Source organism: Salmo salar, chromosome ssa03 (assembly GCF_905237065.1).
Source record: "Salmo salar chromosome ssa03, Ssal_v3.1, whole genome shotgun sequence".
NCBI classification, from domain to species: Eukaryota; Metazoa; Chordata; class Actinopteri; order Salmoniformes; family Salmonidae; genus Salmo; species Salmo salar.
Window position 1 is genome coordinate 43,002,113 of NC_059444.1, and position 14,024 is coordinate 43,016,136.

Below are 14,024 nucleotides of genomic sequence, written 5' to 3' on the forward strand. Positions count from 1 at the left end.
CTTCACTTAGAAGTGCATGAATGTAAATATCTATGCTTTGCATCTATTATGTTACATAACAATAATAGCTCCTTGAATCTCTCAATCAATCAGAGACGATTGCACTGCCGTAATTGAGGCCCGGAGGGGTGGGAAACATTGTTTCTGGGAGTATTGGGGGGGGTGGATGGAGACATTGGCTGTGTATTATCACTGAATGAATCGTGATGAGTATAGACCCACAAATATCATAACCCACAAAACTGCTAACCTCCCCTGTTATTGTAATGGTGAGGGGTATGACATTTGTGCATCTGTAACTTTCGCACTCATCTTTATTCTAAATTAATTCAAGACTATCCGTAATCATGGTAGCATCTACATTAATGTAGAAGTGTTAAGAAACATATTCTATTCTTATTTACAATAAAAGTGACTCCAAAATGACACAATACATTACTTAATATACAATTGATATTTGGCACAAAAGAATAGGAAAAACACAACTAAAACAAACAGGAAATGCATCCAACAAGTTTGTAGTCACAAGCTTGATGTAATCATTGCGTGCTAGGAATATGGGAACAAATACTAAACTTGTCCCAATACTCTTGGTAACCTAAAATGGGGGGACTATGTACAAAACGTGCTGTAATTTCTAAACGGTTCACCTGATATGGATGAAAATACCCTCAAAATAAAGCTGACAGTCTGCACTTTAACCTCATAGTCATTGTATTATTTCAAATCCAAAGTGCTGGAGTAACTGTGCCAATATCTCTAGCTGAAACAGACGGATTTTGATAGGGGATTTTTTTATGCTAATTATATTTATGTTCACAGACAAATCAAATCAAACTTCGACTCTAGCCAGGCAAACTCAATCAAGCACATATACATTTTTTTTGCATGATTTCAAACAGTATTTGAACACAGGTTTGAAAAGCACAGAGAGCCAGAGATCCCATACAGTATTTCACTGAGCCCTGCTCTGAAGATTGTGACCGGGTGTCGAGAGTTAGACATGAAAATTAAAATACTGCAGTGACATAGCCCACAACAGTCACAGTTTAAGGAACACTGAGTGCTTCTGGCCACAAGATGGCAGTGTGGTGTTCTGCAAACCATTCCAAAAGATAACTGTGATACTGCCAGAATGCACCAGTGATTCTTTCTGTCGAATGCGTTTGGATGGGCTTATGAGAGTACAAGCACATACCCCATTAGTGTTCATGCATGCGTTTGCATTTGCTTGTGTCTATGCCTGAATGTGTGTTTGAGTAAGTATGTGTGTGTGTTTTCAATATACAGTATATGTCCCAGTATCTACATACCTCTGCCTCCCCAGTGCTTTTGCTGTGAGTCTCCCCCCGGCTGCTGCTACCACTGCTAGCGTCCTTGGCTCGGGGGGGCTTCCATGTCCGCTCCTGGGTGGCGCGGTTGAAGTAGTAGTGTCTGCCGTTCTGGTCCTTGGAATTTAATTGAATTTAAAATCTTGAATTGTCCATTAAAATATTTCATAAACAAATTGCCATTTGTCTTCAGCTCATGGTTAAAAACAGTAAAATGACAAAGAAACATATGCCAGGCAACATGATATAGGCTGCATCCCAAACAGCACCCTATTCCTTATATAGCTGGGCAATGGTGAAAAGTAGTGCACTAAATAGGGAATAGGGTACCATTTGGGCGGCATTCTTAGATGATACGTAAGTTACAATACATGACACAGTGACAGTACAGACCTTGTGTGTCTCCCAGTCCCCCAGGACATGCAGTGGGGAGCTGGAGGGGTTGGGAGGTAGGCTTGACCGAGAGATCTTCAGCTCCTGAAGGTTAGAGTAGACAGGAGACTCCGGTCTACCACCCTGAACCGATGGAGAGACAGTCTGGAGCAGAGGGAAAGAGCGAGAGAGGTGTTGTTGAATGGCTTGTTTAATAGAGACAGTGGAGGAGAGATGAGGGAGTGGAAGAACGAGCTTCCGCAAACCAACAGCAGAGTCCGGCGATAGCAAGTGAAGGAAAGTTCCCCTTTTGCATACAGCTGACCTTCGCTATGTTGAGGTCGGGTCCTTTATAGAAAGGGTCAGGGGCCTCATTTATCAATATTGCGTAGAAACTATTCTGAAATCCTACTTAATGGAATTTTGAATGTTCGTAGGCATAGAAAAAGTGATTTATCAAACAATAGGAGATCACCATTGATATACACCAATTGTTCTTAGCCTCAGTGCTCGTGTTTGACCTTGGCTATTTGCATTGCGAAACATTGTCCATTTGGAAGACCCATTTGCGACCAAGTTTTCACTTCCTGACTGATGTCTTGAGATGTTGCTTTAACCTGTTAGGGCTAGGGGGCAGTATTGTCACAGCCGGATAAAAAACGTACCCGATTTAATCTGGTTACTACTCCTGCCCAGTAACTAGAATATGCATATAATTATTGTCTTTGGATAGAAAACACCCTAAAGTTTCTAAAACTGTTTGAATGGTGTCTGTGAGTATAACAGAACTCATATGGCAGGCAAAAACCTGAGAAGATTCTGAACAGGAAGTGGCCTGTCTGACAAGTTGTTGTTCATCTTGGCTCATTTTATTGAAGACTGAGGATCTTTGCTGTAACGTGACACTTCCTACGGCTCCCATAGGCTCTCAGAGCCCGGGAAAAAGCTGAATGATATCGAAGCAGCCTCTGGCTGAAACACATTATCGCGTTTGGCAAGTGGCCGATCAGAGGACAATGGGCTTAGGCGCGTGCCCGAGTCGACCCCGTGCTTTATTTTCTTTCCTCTTTTTACCTAAACGCAGATTCCCGGTCGGAATATAATCGCTTTTTTACGAGAAAAATGGCATAAAAATTGATTTTAAACAGCGGTTCACATGCTTCGAAGTACGGTAATGGAATATTTAGACATTTTTTGTTACGAAATGCGCCGTGCTCGTCACCCTTATTTACCCTTTTGGATAGTGTCTTGAACGCACGAACAAAACGCCGCTATTTGGATATAACAATGGATTATTTGGGACCAAACCAACATTTGTTATTGAAGTAGAAGTCCTGGGAGTGCATTCTGACGAAGAACAGCAAAGGTAATAACATTTTTCTTACAGTAAATCTGACTTTGGTGAGTGCTAAACTTGCTGGGTGTCTAAATAGCTAGCCCTGTGATGCCGGGCTATCTACTGAGAATATTGTAAAATGTGCTTTCACCGAAAAGCTATTTTAAAATCGGACATATCGAGTGCATAGAGGAGTTCTGTATCTATAATTCTTAAAATAATTGTTATGCTTCTTGTGAACGTTTATCGTGAGTAATTTAGTAAATTCAACGGCAGTGTTCGGTGGGAATGCTAGTCACATGCTAATGTAAAAGCTGGTTTTTGATATTATATGCTAGCTTGAACAATGGGTGTCTGATTATTTCTGGCTGGGTACTCTGCTGACATAATCTAATGTTTTACTTTCGTTGTAAAGCCTTTTTGAAATCGGACAGTGTGGTTAGATTAACGAGAGTCTTGTCTTTAAAAAGGTGTAAAATAGTCATATGTTTGAAAAATTGAAGTTTTTGCATTTTTGAGGTATTTGAATATAGCGCCATGGGATTAAACTGGCTGTTGAGTAGGTGGGACGCCTAGCCCATAGAGGTTAACCTGTTGGGGCTAGGGGGCAGTATTTTCACGGCCGGATAAAAAACGTACCCGATTTAAACTGGTTACTACTCTTACCCAGAAATGAGAATATGCATATAATTAGTAGATTTGGATAGAAAACACTCCAAAGTTTCTAAAACTGTTTGAATGGTGTCTGTGAGTATAACAGAACTCATATGGCAGGCCAAAACCTGAGAAGATTCTGTACAGGAAGTACCCTGTCTGACCATTTCTTCCCCTTCTTGCTTATCTCTATCCAATACAAAGCGTCTCCGCTGTTACGTGACACTTCCTACGGCTTACATGGGCTCTCAGAAGGCGGCAAAAAGCTGCAATCGGTGCTTTGCAGTCTCTGGCTGAAACAAAGCAGCTCTGTTTGGGTAGTGGCTGGTTACAGTACTGTGAGACTCTGAGCTCGTGCCCGCGTCGACCGAAAACTTTGATTTCTTTCCTCTGTTTACCTGAAAGGAGATTCCCCGGTCGGAATATTATCGCTTTTTTACGAGAAAAATGGCATAAAAATGGATTTTAAACAGCGTTTGACATGCTTCGAAGTACGGTAATGGAATATTTAGATTCTTTTTGTCACGAATTGCGCCATGCTCGCGACCCTGATTAACCATTTCGGATAGTGTCTGGAACGCATGAACAAAACGCCGCTATTTGGATATAACGATGGATTATTTTGGGACCAAACCAACATTTGTTATTGAAGTAGAAGTCCTGGGAGTGCATTCTGACGAAGACAGCAAAGGTAATCAAACTTTTGTCATAGTAAATCTGATTTTGGTGAGGGCTAAACTTGCTGGGTGTCAAAATAGCTAGCCCGTGATGGCTGGGCTATGTACTCAGAATATTGCAAAATGTGCTTTCACCAAAAAGCTATTTTAAAATCGGACATATCGATTGCATCGAGTAGTTCTGTATCTATAATTCTTAAAATAATTGTTATATTTTTGTGAACGTTTATCGTGAGTAATTTAGTAAATTGTTAGTAAATTCCCCGGAAGTTTGCGGGGGTATGCTAGTTCTGAACATCACATGCTAATGTAAAAAGCTGGTTTTTGATACAAATATGAACTTGATTGAACAAAACATGCATGTATTGTATAACATAATGTCCTAGGGTTGTCATCTGATGAAGATCATCAAAGGTTAGTGCTGCATTTAGCTGTGGTTTTGGTTTTTGTGACATTATATGCTTGCTTTGAAAATGGCTGTCTGATTATTTCTGGCAGGGTACTCTGCTGACATAATCTAATGTTTTGCTTTCGTTGTAAAGCCTTTTTGAAATCGGACAGTGTGGTTAGATTAATGAGAGTCTTGTCTTTAAAATGCTGTAAAATAGTCATATGTTTGAGAAATTGAAGTAATAGTATTTCTAAGGTATTTGAAAATCGCGCCACGGGATTCAACTGGCTGTTGCGTAGGTGGGACGAATTTGTCCCACCTAGCCCAGAGAGGTTAACTGTGTTTAGTAGCAGAGGCTTTATGGCTTTGTCATCAACCAAAAACACAGCATCTACCGTGATAGGAATATATTATTGAATTCAATTTTTTTTTTTACTATTTCAAAATGCATATGTTTATTAGGCTACTGTGTGGTGTCTTTAATTACAATGCTCTTCCTACCCTCCTCCTTGATGTCCTTCTTGCCAAGACTCTATTGTCCTGCTAATAGACCATCATGGGTGGATGGCTTCTTTTGTATTCCAATGTGTTGAATGAATGTATTAATTACAGTCATTTACCATTCACATTCTTGGAGTGGAAACGTTGTTCACAACCTGCTACACTTGTGAAAAACAACTGTTGGATTTTTTTTATTCTAAATACCTCCAGCTGTCCATCACTACTGTAAACCGAGAAGTGTATTCTAAAATTACACAGCATCTACAGTCATACAAATATATTACTGAATTCGAGATAAAAACTAAAAACTGTTTTAAAATGTATATGCTTATTAGGCTACTGTTCAGTCTGACAAAAACCAACAGGACAATGAGATGTTTACTGTAGCCATCATAGTAAAGTGCCTAATTCCTTCAATAAGGGAGAGCAGGCCATGTCCAGACTTTCTTGGTGACCTCAAGTACTCATTAACTCCGTCTTTAATGCTTTTTCGGGTTGCATCAGTCATGGACAGAAACTTCTGAGACACAGTATTAATGATGAACACTCGGAGGTTCACTGGTAAGCCACATTTGCCTCAGGATCCATCCCAGTTGGTGTTCTGTGTCCACTCGTGGTATCTCTCTTCGGTTACACATCCTTGGAATAGCAGAACAGCATAACGGTCTGGACGGCCCTTGCTGTGTCTTGTGAGCAGTTTGTCAAGTTCTGTTGTCAGAAATGGAATGGAAATGTCAGGATGAACCGACAACCTGACGAACCCGCCACGTTTGTTGACTCTGCCTGATGGAGGTGGAGTTCCAGAGCTCACAGGTGTGCCTGGCATGGATTGTGACACCATCTCGTTCCTCGCCCTCTTCAATGCGTCAGCAGAGTAACACTTTTAACAGCACATTACCCAACACAAGTGAGACTCACCTCGCATACAGTAGGCCTACAGTATATCTAAAAAAAAAAATGTTTTCATCTGTACATGTAAGTCTCCTGATTTAAACCCGATCGAACATGTTTGGCATCAACTGAAAACATTCATCCGTAACTCTGCCAAGCCTATAAGCAAAGACAAACTGGTGAAGGCCATTAAGAGGTTTTGGCTTGAGAAACTGACGATACAACAATGCAACAAATACAATGATCATCTCAACAAGGTTGTACCCGTGGTCGTGGAGCTTTGGGGGGGAAGTGCAACTAAAATGTACAGTAGTTGAATTAAACATCTGCATTTTGAAAGTCTTTTTTATCATTATTTTATTAACGAAAGCATAAAGATGTTGATGAACAAATACTGTAAAGTATATGCTTTATCCAACATTTTGCGGTTGCATGAGGTTTGGAGTTAGAAATATAAAACTTTAGAATACTTAAGCATCGAATAGCCATTAAGCACCTTTTTTGGCCATTAGGCTACACTTTACAATAGTACTAAACTCTGACTTACCACAGCGTCCCGTGTGGCTCAGTTGGTAGAGCATGGTGTTTTCAACGCCAGGGTTGTGGGTTCAATTCCCACGGGGGACCAATACGCAGAAAAAAATGTATGAAATGTATGCATTCACTACTTAAGTCTGCTAAATGACTTAAATGTAAAAAATCTATCGGTAGTCTAAACCGTGGCACAAATTGGGGGATTCTTCACGCAGAGCTATTAGACTGTACATTAATGGAGGTGTGAATGTTTCAGTTATCTTCAATATATTCATTTAGAAGTTTAAACCCATAGGTCTTAGATTACCAGGTTCATTTTTCATTAGGTTATAATAATCCATGTCTTCTGGGAATGCCAAAAAGTTATGGGTGGAGTTAGAAACGTGTCTGTCGGAAGTATTAAAATCAATCAATGTCAGCCTTTTAAATGCCTTATTATTCAAATGTTGAAAGTGTGTGTGGGCGACGAAGAGAAACAAAATGGTGCAGTTTGAGGCCATGTGGCGGAGAGTGAATTGGACGCTGGAGATGAGGGTGTGAGCAGGTGGGTCTGGGCAAGTGTGATGTAGTTGTTTGTGTATGTTTTGTGTTGTCTAAAAATGTAAAATAAAATCTTAAATAAATAAATTAAGGAAAAATTACAAGCTTCTGATTATTCATTATGAATAGGATTTATTCGATTTATTTTGTTTACATACTTCAATGTAACCACAATGTCACAAAAAATTTGAACACACAACATCAGCAGATTAACTTGGTCAAAACATTTCTTTATTAAAGACTATCAGAAAGAATGTTGGTACTTATTTATTTGGATCCAAAGCCACAAATGAGTGAGTCTATCATTCAGTTTCTTCTTCACATCAGCAAAGAAGGACTCCGTGTTTCAGAAACTCACTTTATATAGAGGGGCTATCACTCTTTAACACTGTGGTAAATAAAGTCAGTTTGTTATTTAGAATTATTTATGTCTGTTTTTAGGGGGATAGAAACCAAAAGCCCAAGTGTAATTGCGCCATTGTATTTACCCAAGTACTCTCTCAACTCCAGGACCACCGCCAGCAATTTCTGTTGTTGTTGCCTGATGCAGGACTCTAGTGGCAGAGAATCTGCCACCAATCTGCCACCATCTACCACAAACGGTCGCGGCATAAGCTCTAAACCTTTAAAGGAACAACCACTGTATATTTTCCCCATTCACTAGGCTATGCTTGAAAAGCAGCTCCCTTATTCCACCACTTGGCAACATGTGTATGCATGGTCATGGCTATGTGCAAATTTACACACACTCAAGCAAACGGTCATATTGATAAATCTCACACTTTGTGTGGAGATGCTCCCCCGCATGGTTTACGCACATATTTGTGCCCATGCCTGATTGATAAATGAGGCCCCAGGAGTTTGTCTGGACAAGGTGACCTGACCAGGAAAATGGTTGGTTCCCTACTAGGCTACCCCTAGGCTATATAAAGTGTTTATCAGAAGAGCATTTATGAAATGACATATAAATTAAACTGTTCCAAAATGGAACTTCTCTCAAAACGTGTCTCTCTAAACCACAACGGGTTTGGAATAGGCCAACAGGTAAACACTCGGCTGACCAGTATTTATTATCCAACCACCAAAGCCATGATAAAGTAAATAATAGTAAACCGAAAGGGAAAAGGCCGGAAGGAAGGGAAACGAGGGAAGAAGTCAGCCGAGAAAGGAAATGAAACACTAAAATGTATTTTGTACACTGAACCGTTGGCGTTGACTTGGTTTAGTTGGTTACATGAATAATTTAGAAGGAAGGCCCTCTGCAACTACAGTAAATACAGAAGGAAAACTGTGTTATGTCTCAATTACAAGGGTCTAACTGCTGTCTCCAAGGGGCCACACGCCTCTCCATAGTGTGCACATTTCAATGTCATTTCAATGCACTTTTATGACTCCAAGAAGATTCTTCAACTATAAAGTGGTTTTTTTAAACTCTCCTAGCTGGAACACAACCCTATCACACAATTACTGTTTTAACACAATCCAAAAATGGTCTATTATAAATCAAAATCTGGGTCAGGTGGGCATCATTTCAAAGCTTGTTCTGTTGCCAACATGACTAGCTATTCAATCAAATACGATATTACAGTGTTAGGCTAACCCAGGGTATGACACCATGTCATCTTGTAACTGTACATCAAGCATAGTGATCATCAACATTGTATATGACATGAGTTTTATTATATGGAAATGTGAAGTACACATTTGGACTCAGAGTGTTTGGCAGTATTATCGGATGGGGCCACAGTGTCTCCTGACCCCTCCTGTCTCAGCCTCCAGTATTTATGCTGCAGTAGTTTATGTGTTGGGGGGCTAGAGTCAGTCTGTTATATCTGGAGTATTTCTCCTGTCTTATCCGGTGTCCTGTGTGAATTTAAGTATGCCCTCTCTAATTCTCTCTTTCTTTCTCTCTCTCGGAGGACCTGAGCCCTAGGACCATGCCTCAGGACTACCTGGCATGATGACTCCTTGTTGTCCCCAGTCCACCTGGCCGTGCTGCTGCTCCAGTTTCAACTGTTCTGCCTGTGGTTATGGAACGCTGACCTGTTCTCTGTGATTATTATTATTTGACCATTATGAACATTTGAACATCTTGGCCATGTTCTGTTATAATCTCCACCCAGCACAACCAGAAGAGGACTGGCCACCCCTCATAGCCTGTTTCCTCTCTAGGTTTCTTCCTAGGTTTTGGCCTTTCTAGGGAGTTTTTCCTAGCCACCGTGCTTCTACACCTGCATTGCTTGCTGTTTGGGGTTTTCGGCTGGGTTTCTGTACAGCTCTTTGATATATCAGCTGATGTAAGAAGGGCTATATAAATACATTTGATTTGAGTATTTATTATAATCCTCAACATCTAAATTTACAAATTACATTAGCATTTTCCTCACTCACTCAACAAACGGGAGGGAAGGGGGCTCAAGTTCTGAACGGCTGTCAACAAAACCCATACAGCACTGTGTAGCACAGAGCCTGAGGTCTGACGTCATGTCTAGCATGTTACTGTTCAGCCACTAGGTTCAAATGTAGTCTTTTATCAGTGCCCAAATCTGTCATTTTCAACCCGTATATGGGTACGAGTGTAAAGGGTCTCATAGCTCTCTGGTCCTAATCGACCCCTCAGGAAGCCACGCTGCTCTCTGTCCAACCATCCAGTGTGTGTGTGTGTGTGTGTGTGTGTGTGTGTGTGTGTGTGTGTGTGTGTGTGTGTGTGTGTGTTCTCTAAGGGGAGGTCCTGCCTGACTCTGCCATTAAGCATCAGTTAAATAGAATCCTCATTTGATCAGCCACAAAACCACAGGAACACTCCTCTCTCTCTCTCAGCCAGACAGAATATCATCATTCATCTGCAGTGTTTGTGTGTGTGTGTAATTTCACTGTAGGGAACAATGGTGGTTAGGAAACTCCCAGCTAAGCCTTCCCCGCCCTTCTTCTGAGGTGACAGTTATGTTTTTAAATCGTCAATGGAGAAATCAACTAGTCTACACTTTCATATTACCCTGAAGTCCCACCCATGGAACACACACAAATGACTGATCCAGGATGTGTTCTTAGGGGTAATGGTATTTGAACAAACAGTACCAGAGTTTGCAGTTGGGTACAGTAGTTGTAGACTGGTCCGTAGAGACCTGGTTAAAAGTAGTGCACTATATAGGGTATAGGATGACATTTGGGACACACTCAGTATGCCACGTAAGTTCATTTATGTTTTTACTCCATGTCATCAGTTGTATTGTATTGTATGGAGCCCACCAACTGGTGGACAGATGGACATCTGGGAGCATGGAGACTAACTGGACAGACTGGGCTCTGGATCAATACTCTCTCAGTCTCAACCCTGAAGTACACAATGGGACCACTGGAGCAGGGGACATAAAATGGTTGACCTCTTGAACGATGGCTGTTTCCTAAATGGCACCCTATTCCCTAGAATACGCACGACTTTTGACCAGGGCCCACTGAGCTCTGGTCAAAAGTAGTGGACTTCATTGGGAATATGGTGCCATTTGACATGCAGCCATTGGGTGACTCAATAGTGCTCCCTTGCGGAACAGACGTAACTAAAGGAAACGGGTGTTCAATGAAATGATTAGACAATTATACTGTAATTCCACACAGTTGTAGCTTCAGTTTTTCTGCTGTACAGTGATAGAGCTACTGAAATCCCAGAGCGAACACACACAAAGTAATTTGAAAGAATGAATGAGTGTACCCTTGCAGCACGCCACAACACTGTCCGCAGTGCAGTCAATTACGCAGCACCACTGATTTAGGAGCAGACAGGATAAACAATGAGCACATTCCAAATCTCCTAATTACAGCCTAGGCTGAGGGCTGCAGGGGGCTGCTGGGCGCTGATGCAGCCAATTCCAGATAGGAGACCTGCAGGGGTCTTTCTCTCTCCCTCTGTGTGTGTGTCTCTGTGTCAGTCTTTCTCTCTGTGTCTCTCAGTTTCTCTACTTTTGTTTCTCTCCCTCTCTCCCTCCCACTCTGTTTCCCTCTGTGACCCTCCTTCTCCAGCTCTCTCACTCGCTTTTCTGCCAGTGGGGCTGTTGCTGCATACTGAGTGGGCCACTCTCACCCTCTGGCTGCAGCTAACCCAACCACAGTCACATACTCAGGGAGAGAGGGAGGAAGAGAAAGAAAGAGACAGAGGGACAGAGAGAGAGAGAGAGGGAGAGGGAGGAGGAGATTGGTCCAACAGTGACAGTGAATATGTTAGCTTAATATTAGACTGCCCTATATATATATATATATATATATATATATATATATATATATCATATATATACACACACACACACACACACACACACACATACATACATACATACATACATACACTGCTCAAAAAAATAAAGGGAACACTTAAACAACACATCCTAGATCTGAATGAAATAAATAATCTTATTAAATACTTTTTTCTTTACATAGTTGAATGTGCTGACAACAAAATCACACAAAAATAATCAATGGAAATCCAATTTATCAACCCATGGAGGTCTGGATTTGGAGTCACACTCAAAATTAAAGTGGAAAACCACACTACAGGCTGATCCAACTTTGATGTAATGTCCTTAAAACAAGTCAAAATGAGGCTCAGTAGTGTGTGTGGCCTCCACGTGCCTGTATGATCTCCCTACAACGCCTGGGCATGCTCCTGATGAGGTGGCGGATGGTCTCCTGAGGGATCTCCTCCCAGACCTGGACTAGAGCATCCGCCAACTCCTGGACAGTCAGTGGTGCAACGTGGCGTTGGTGGATGGAGCGAGACATGAGGTCCCAGATGTGCTCAATTGGATTCAGGTCTGGGGAACGGGCGGGGCCAGTCCCTAGCATCAATGCCTTCCTCTTGCAGGAACTGCTGACACACTCCAGCCACATGAGGTCTAGCATTGTCTTGCATTAGGAGGAACCCAGGGCCAACCGCACCAGCATATGGTCTCATAAGGGGTCTGAGGATCTCATCTCGGTACCTAATGGCAGTCAGGCTACCTCTGGCGAGCACATGGAGGGCTGTGCGGCCCCCCAAAGAAATGCCACCCCACACCATGACTGACACACCGCCAAACCGGTCATGCTGGAGGATGTTGCAGGCAGCAGAACGTTCTCCACGGCGTCTCCAGACTCTGTCACGTCTGTCACGTGCTCAGTGTGAACCTGCTTTCATCTGTGAAGAGCACAGGGCGCCAGTGGTGAATTTGCCAATCTTAGTGTTCTCTGGCAAATGCCAAACGTCCTGCACGGTGTTGGGCTGTAAGCACAACCCCCACCTGTGGACGTCGGGCCCTCATACCACCCTCATGGAGTCTGTTTCTGACCGTTTGAGCAGACACATGCACATTTGTGGCCTGCTGGAGGTCATTTTGCAGGGTTCTGGCAATGCTTCTCCTGCTCCTCCTTGCACAAAGGCGGAGGTAGCGGTCCTGCTGCTGGGTTGTTGCCCTCCTACGGCCTCCTCCACGTCTCCTGATGTACTGACCTGTCTCCTGGTAGCACCTCCATGCTCTGGACACTACGCTGACAGACACAGCAAACCTTCTTGCCACAGCTCGCATTGATGTGCCATCCTGGATGAGCTGCACTACCTGAGCCACTTGTGTGGGTTGTAGACTCTGTCTCATGCTACCACTAGAGTGAAAGCACCGCCAGCATTCAAAAGTGACCAAAACATCAGCCAGGAAGCATAGGAACTGAGAAGTGGTCTGTTGTCCCCACCTGCAGAACCACTCCTTTATTGGGGGTGTCTTGCTAATTGCCTATAATTTCCACCTGTTGTCTATTCCATTTGCACAACAGCATGTGAAATTTATTGTCAATCGGTGTTGCTTCCTAAGTGGACAGTTTGATTTCACAGAAGTGTGATTGACTTGGAGTTACATTGTGTTGTTTAAGTGTTCCCTTTATTTTTTTGAGCAGTGTACATACATACATACATACATACATACACTGTAACATCACCTCATCTTACCCCTTCTCGTCCTCTACCTAACCTACTGTAACATCATCTTACCTCATCTCGTCCTCTACCTAACCAACTGTAACATCTTACCTCATCTCGTCCTCTACCTAACCTACTGTAACACTACCTCTTCTCGTCCTCTACCTAACCTACTGTAACATCATACATATATATATATATATATAAATAAATCCTTCCACTTGTCGTTTCATTAATAGACCATCTATCTTCAGGATAAAAGCATATCATCTACTTTTGAGCCAGAGTATAAATCCAAACAATGTTGACACTACAGAGAAAGTTGATCACAGGATAGATTTTAGAGTGGGAGTAACTTGGACCCAATAGTTCATATGCAGATTCATGAGATGGCAGTCTCTCTCCGTACAGGATTCTAATAGGTCTGCGAGGGAGGAGGGAAGGGGGGAGGGGGGCAGGACTCTAGAAAAATGGTGGAAGTCAGGAGTTTCAGTACTACAACCCCAATGCTGCACAGCAACCTGCTCTACTCTCGGAGTGAGAGTGCACAAACAAACAAACATGTGGTACAGGTTTACCTAAATCACACATAAGCATGCACACAAAAGCAAGGTAAGTACACATATGTACACACACATATCTTGTCCCTTTTACTTCTTCCTCATTCACACAGAGAGCTGGATTTGATGACACAGGCAAAAAGAGTAACCCAAGTACTGTACTAACACCACCTATCCTCATCTTACCTCTTCTCGTCCTCTATCTAACCTACTGTAACACTACCTCTTCTCGTCCCCTACCTAACCTACTGTAACACTACCTCTTCTCGTACTCTACCTAACCTACTGTAACACTACCT

General features: G+C 42.3%; 1 protein-coding gene and 1 non-coding gene across 6 annotated transcripts in view; one reads left to right on the forward strand and one right to left on the reverse strand.

The window, feature by feature from the left end:
- Positions 1 to 14,024, reverse strand: part of LOC106600601 (rho GTPase-activating protein 12) — a 138,859-nt gene that overhangs the window by 23,940 nt on the left and 100,895 nt on the right. For all 5 annotated transcript variants that reach the window (XM_014192091.2, XM_014192092.2, XM_014192090.2 and 2 more), the window contains exons 3-4: positions 1,725 to 1,868; positions 1,314 to 1,448 (exon numbers count right to left, since the gene is read on the reverse strand). In XM_014192091.2, the coding sequence (XP_014047566.2) occupies positions 1,314 to 1,448; positions 1,725 to 1,868 (279 nt within the window). The remainder of the gene's footprint in view (positions 1 to 1,313; positions 1,449 to 1,724; positions 1,869 to 14,024) is intronic.
- Positions 6,707 to 6,780, forward strand: trnae-uuc (transfer RNA glutamic acid (anticodon UUC)). Its single transcript has one exon. It is a non-coding gene; the product is annotated as a tRNA-Glu (tRNA).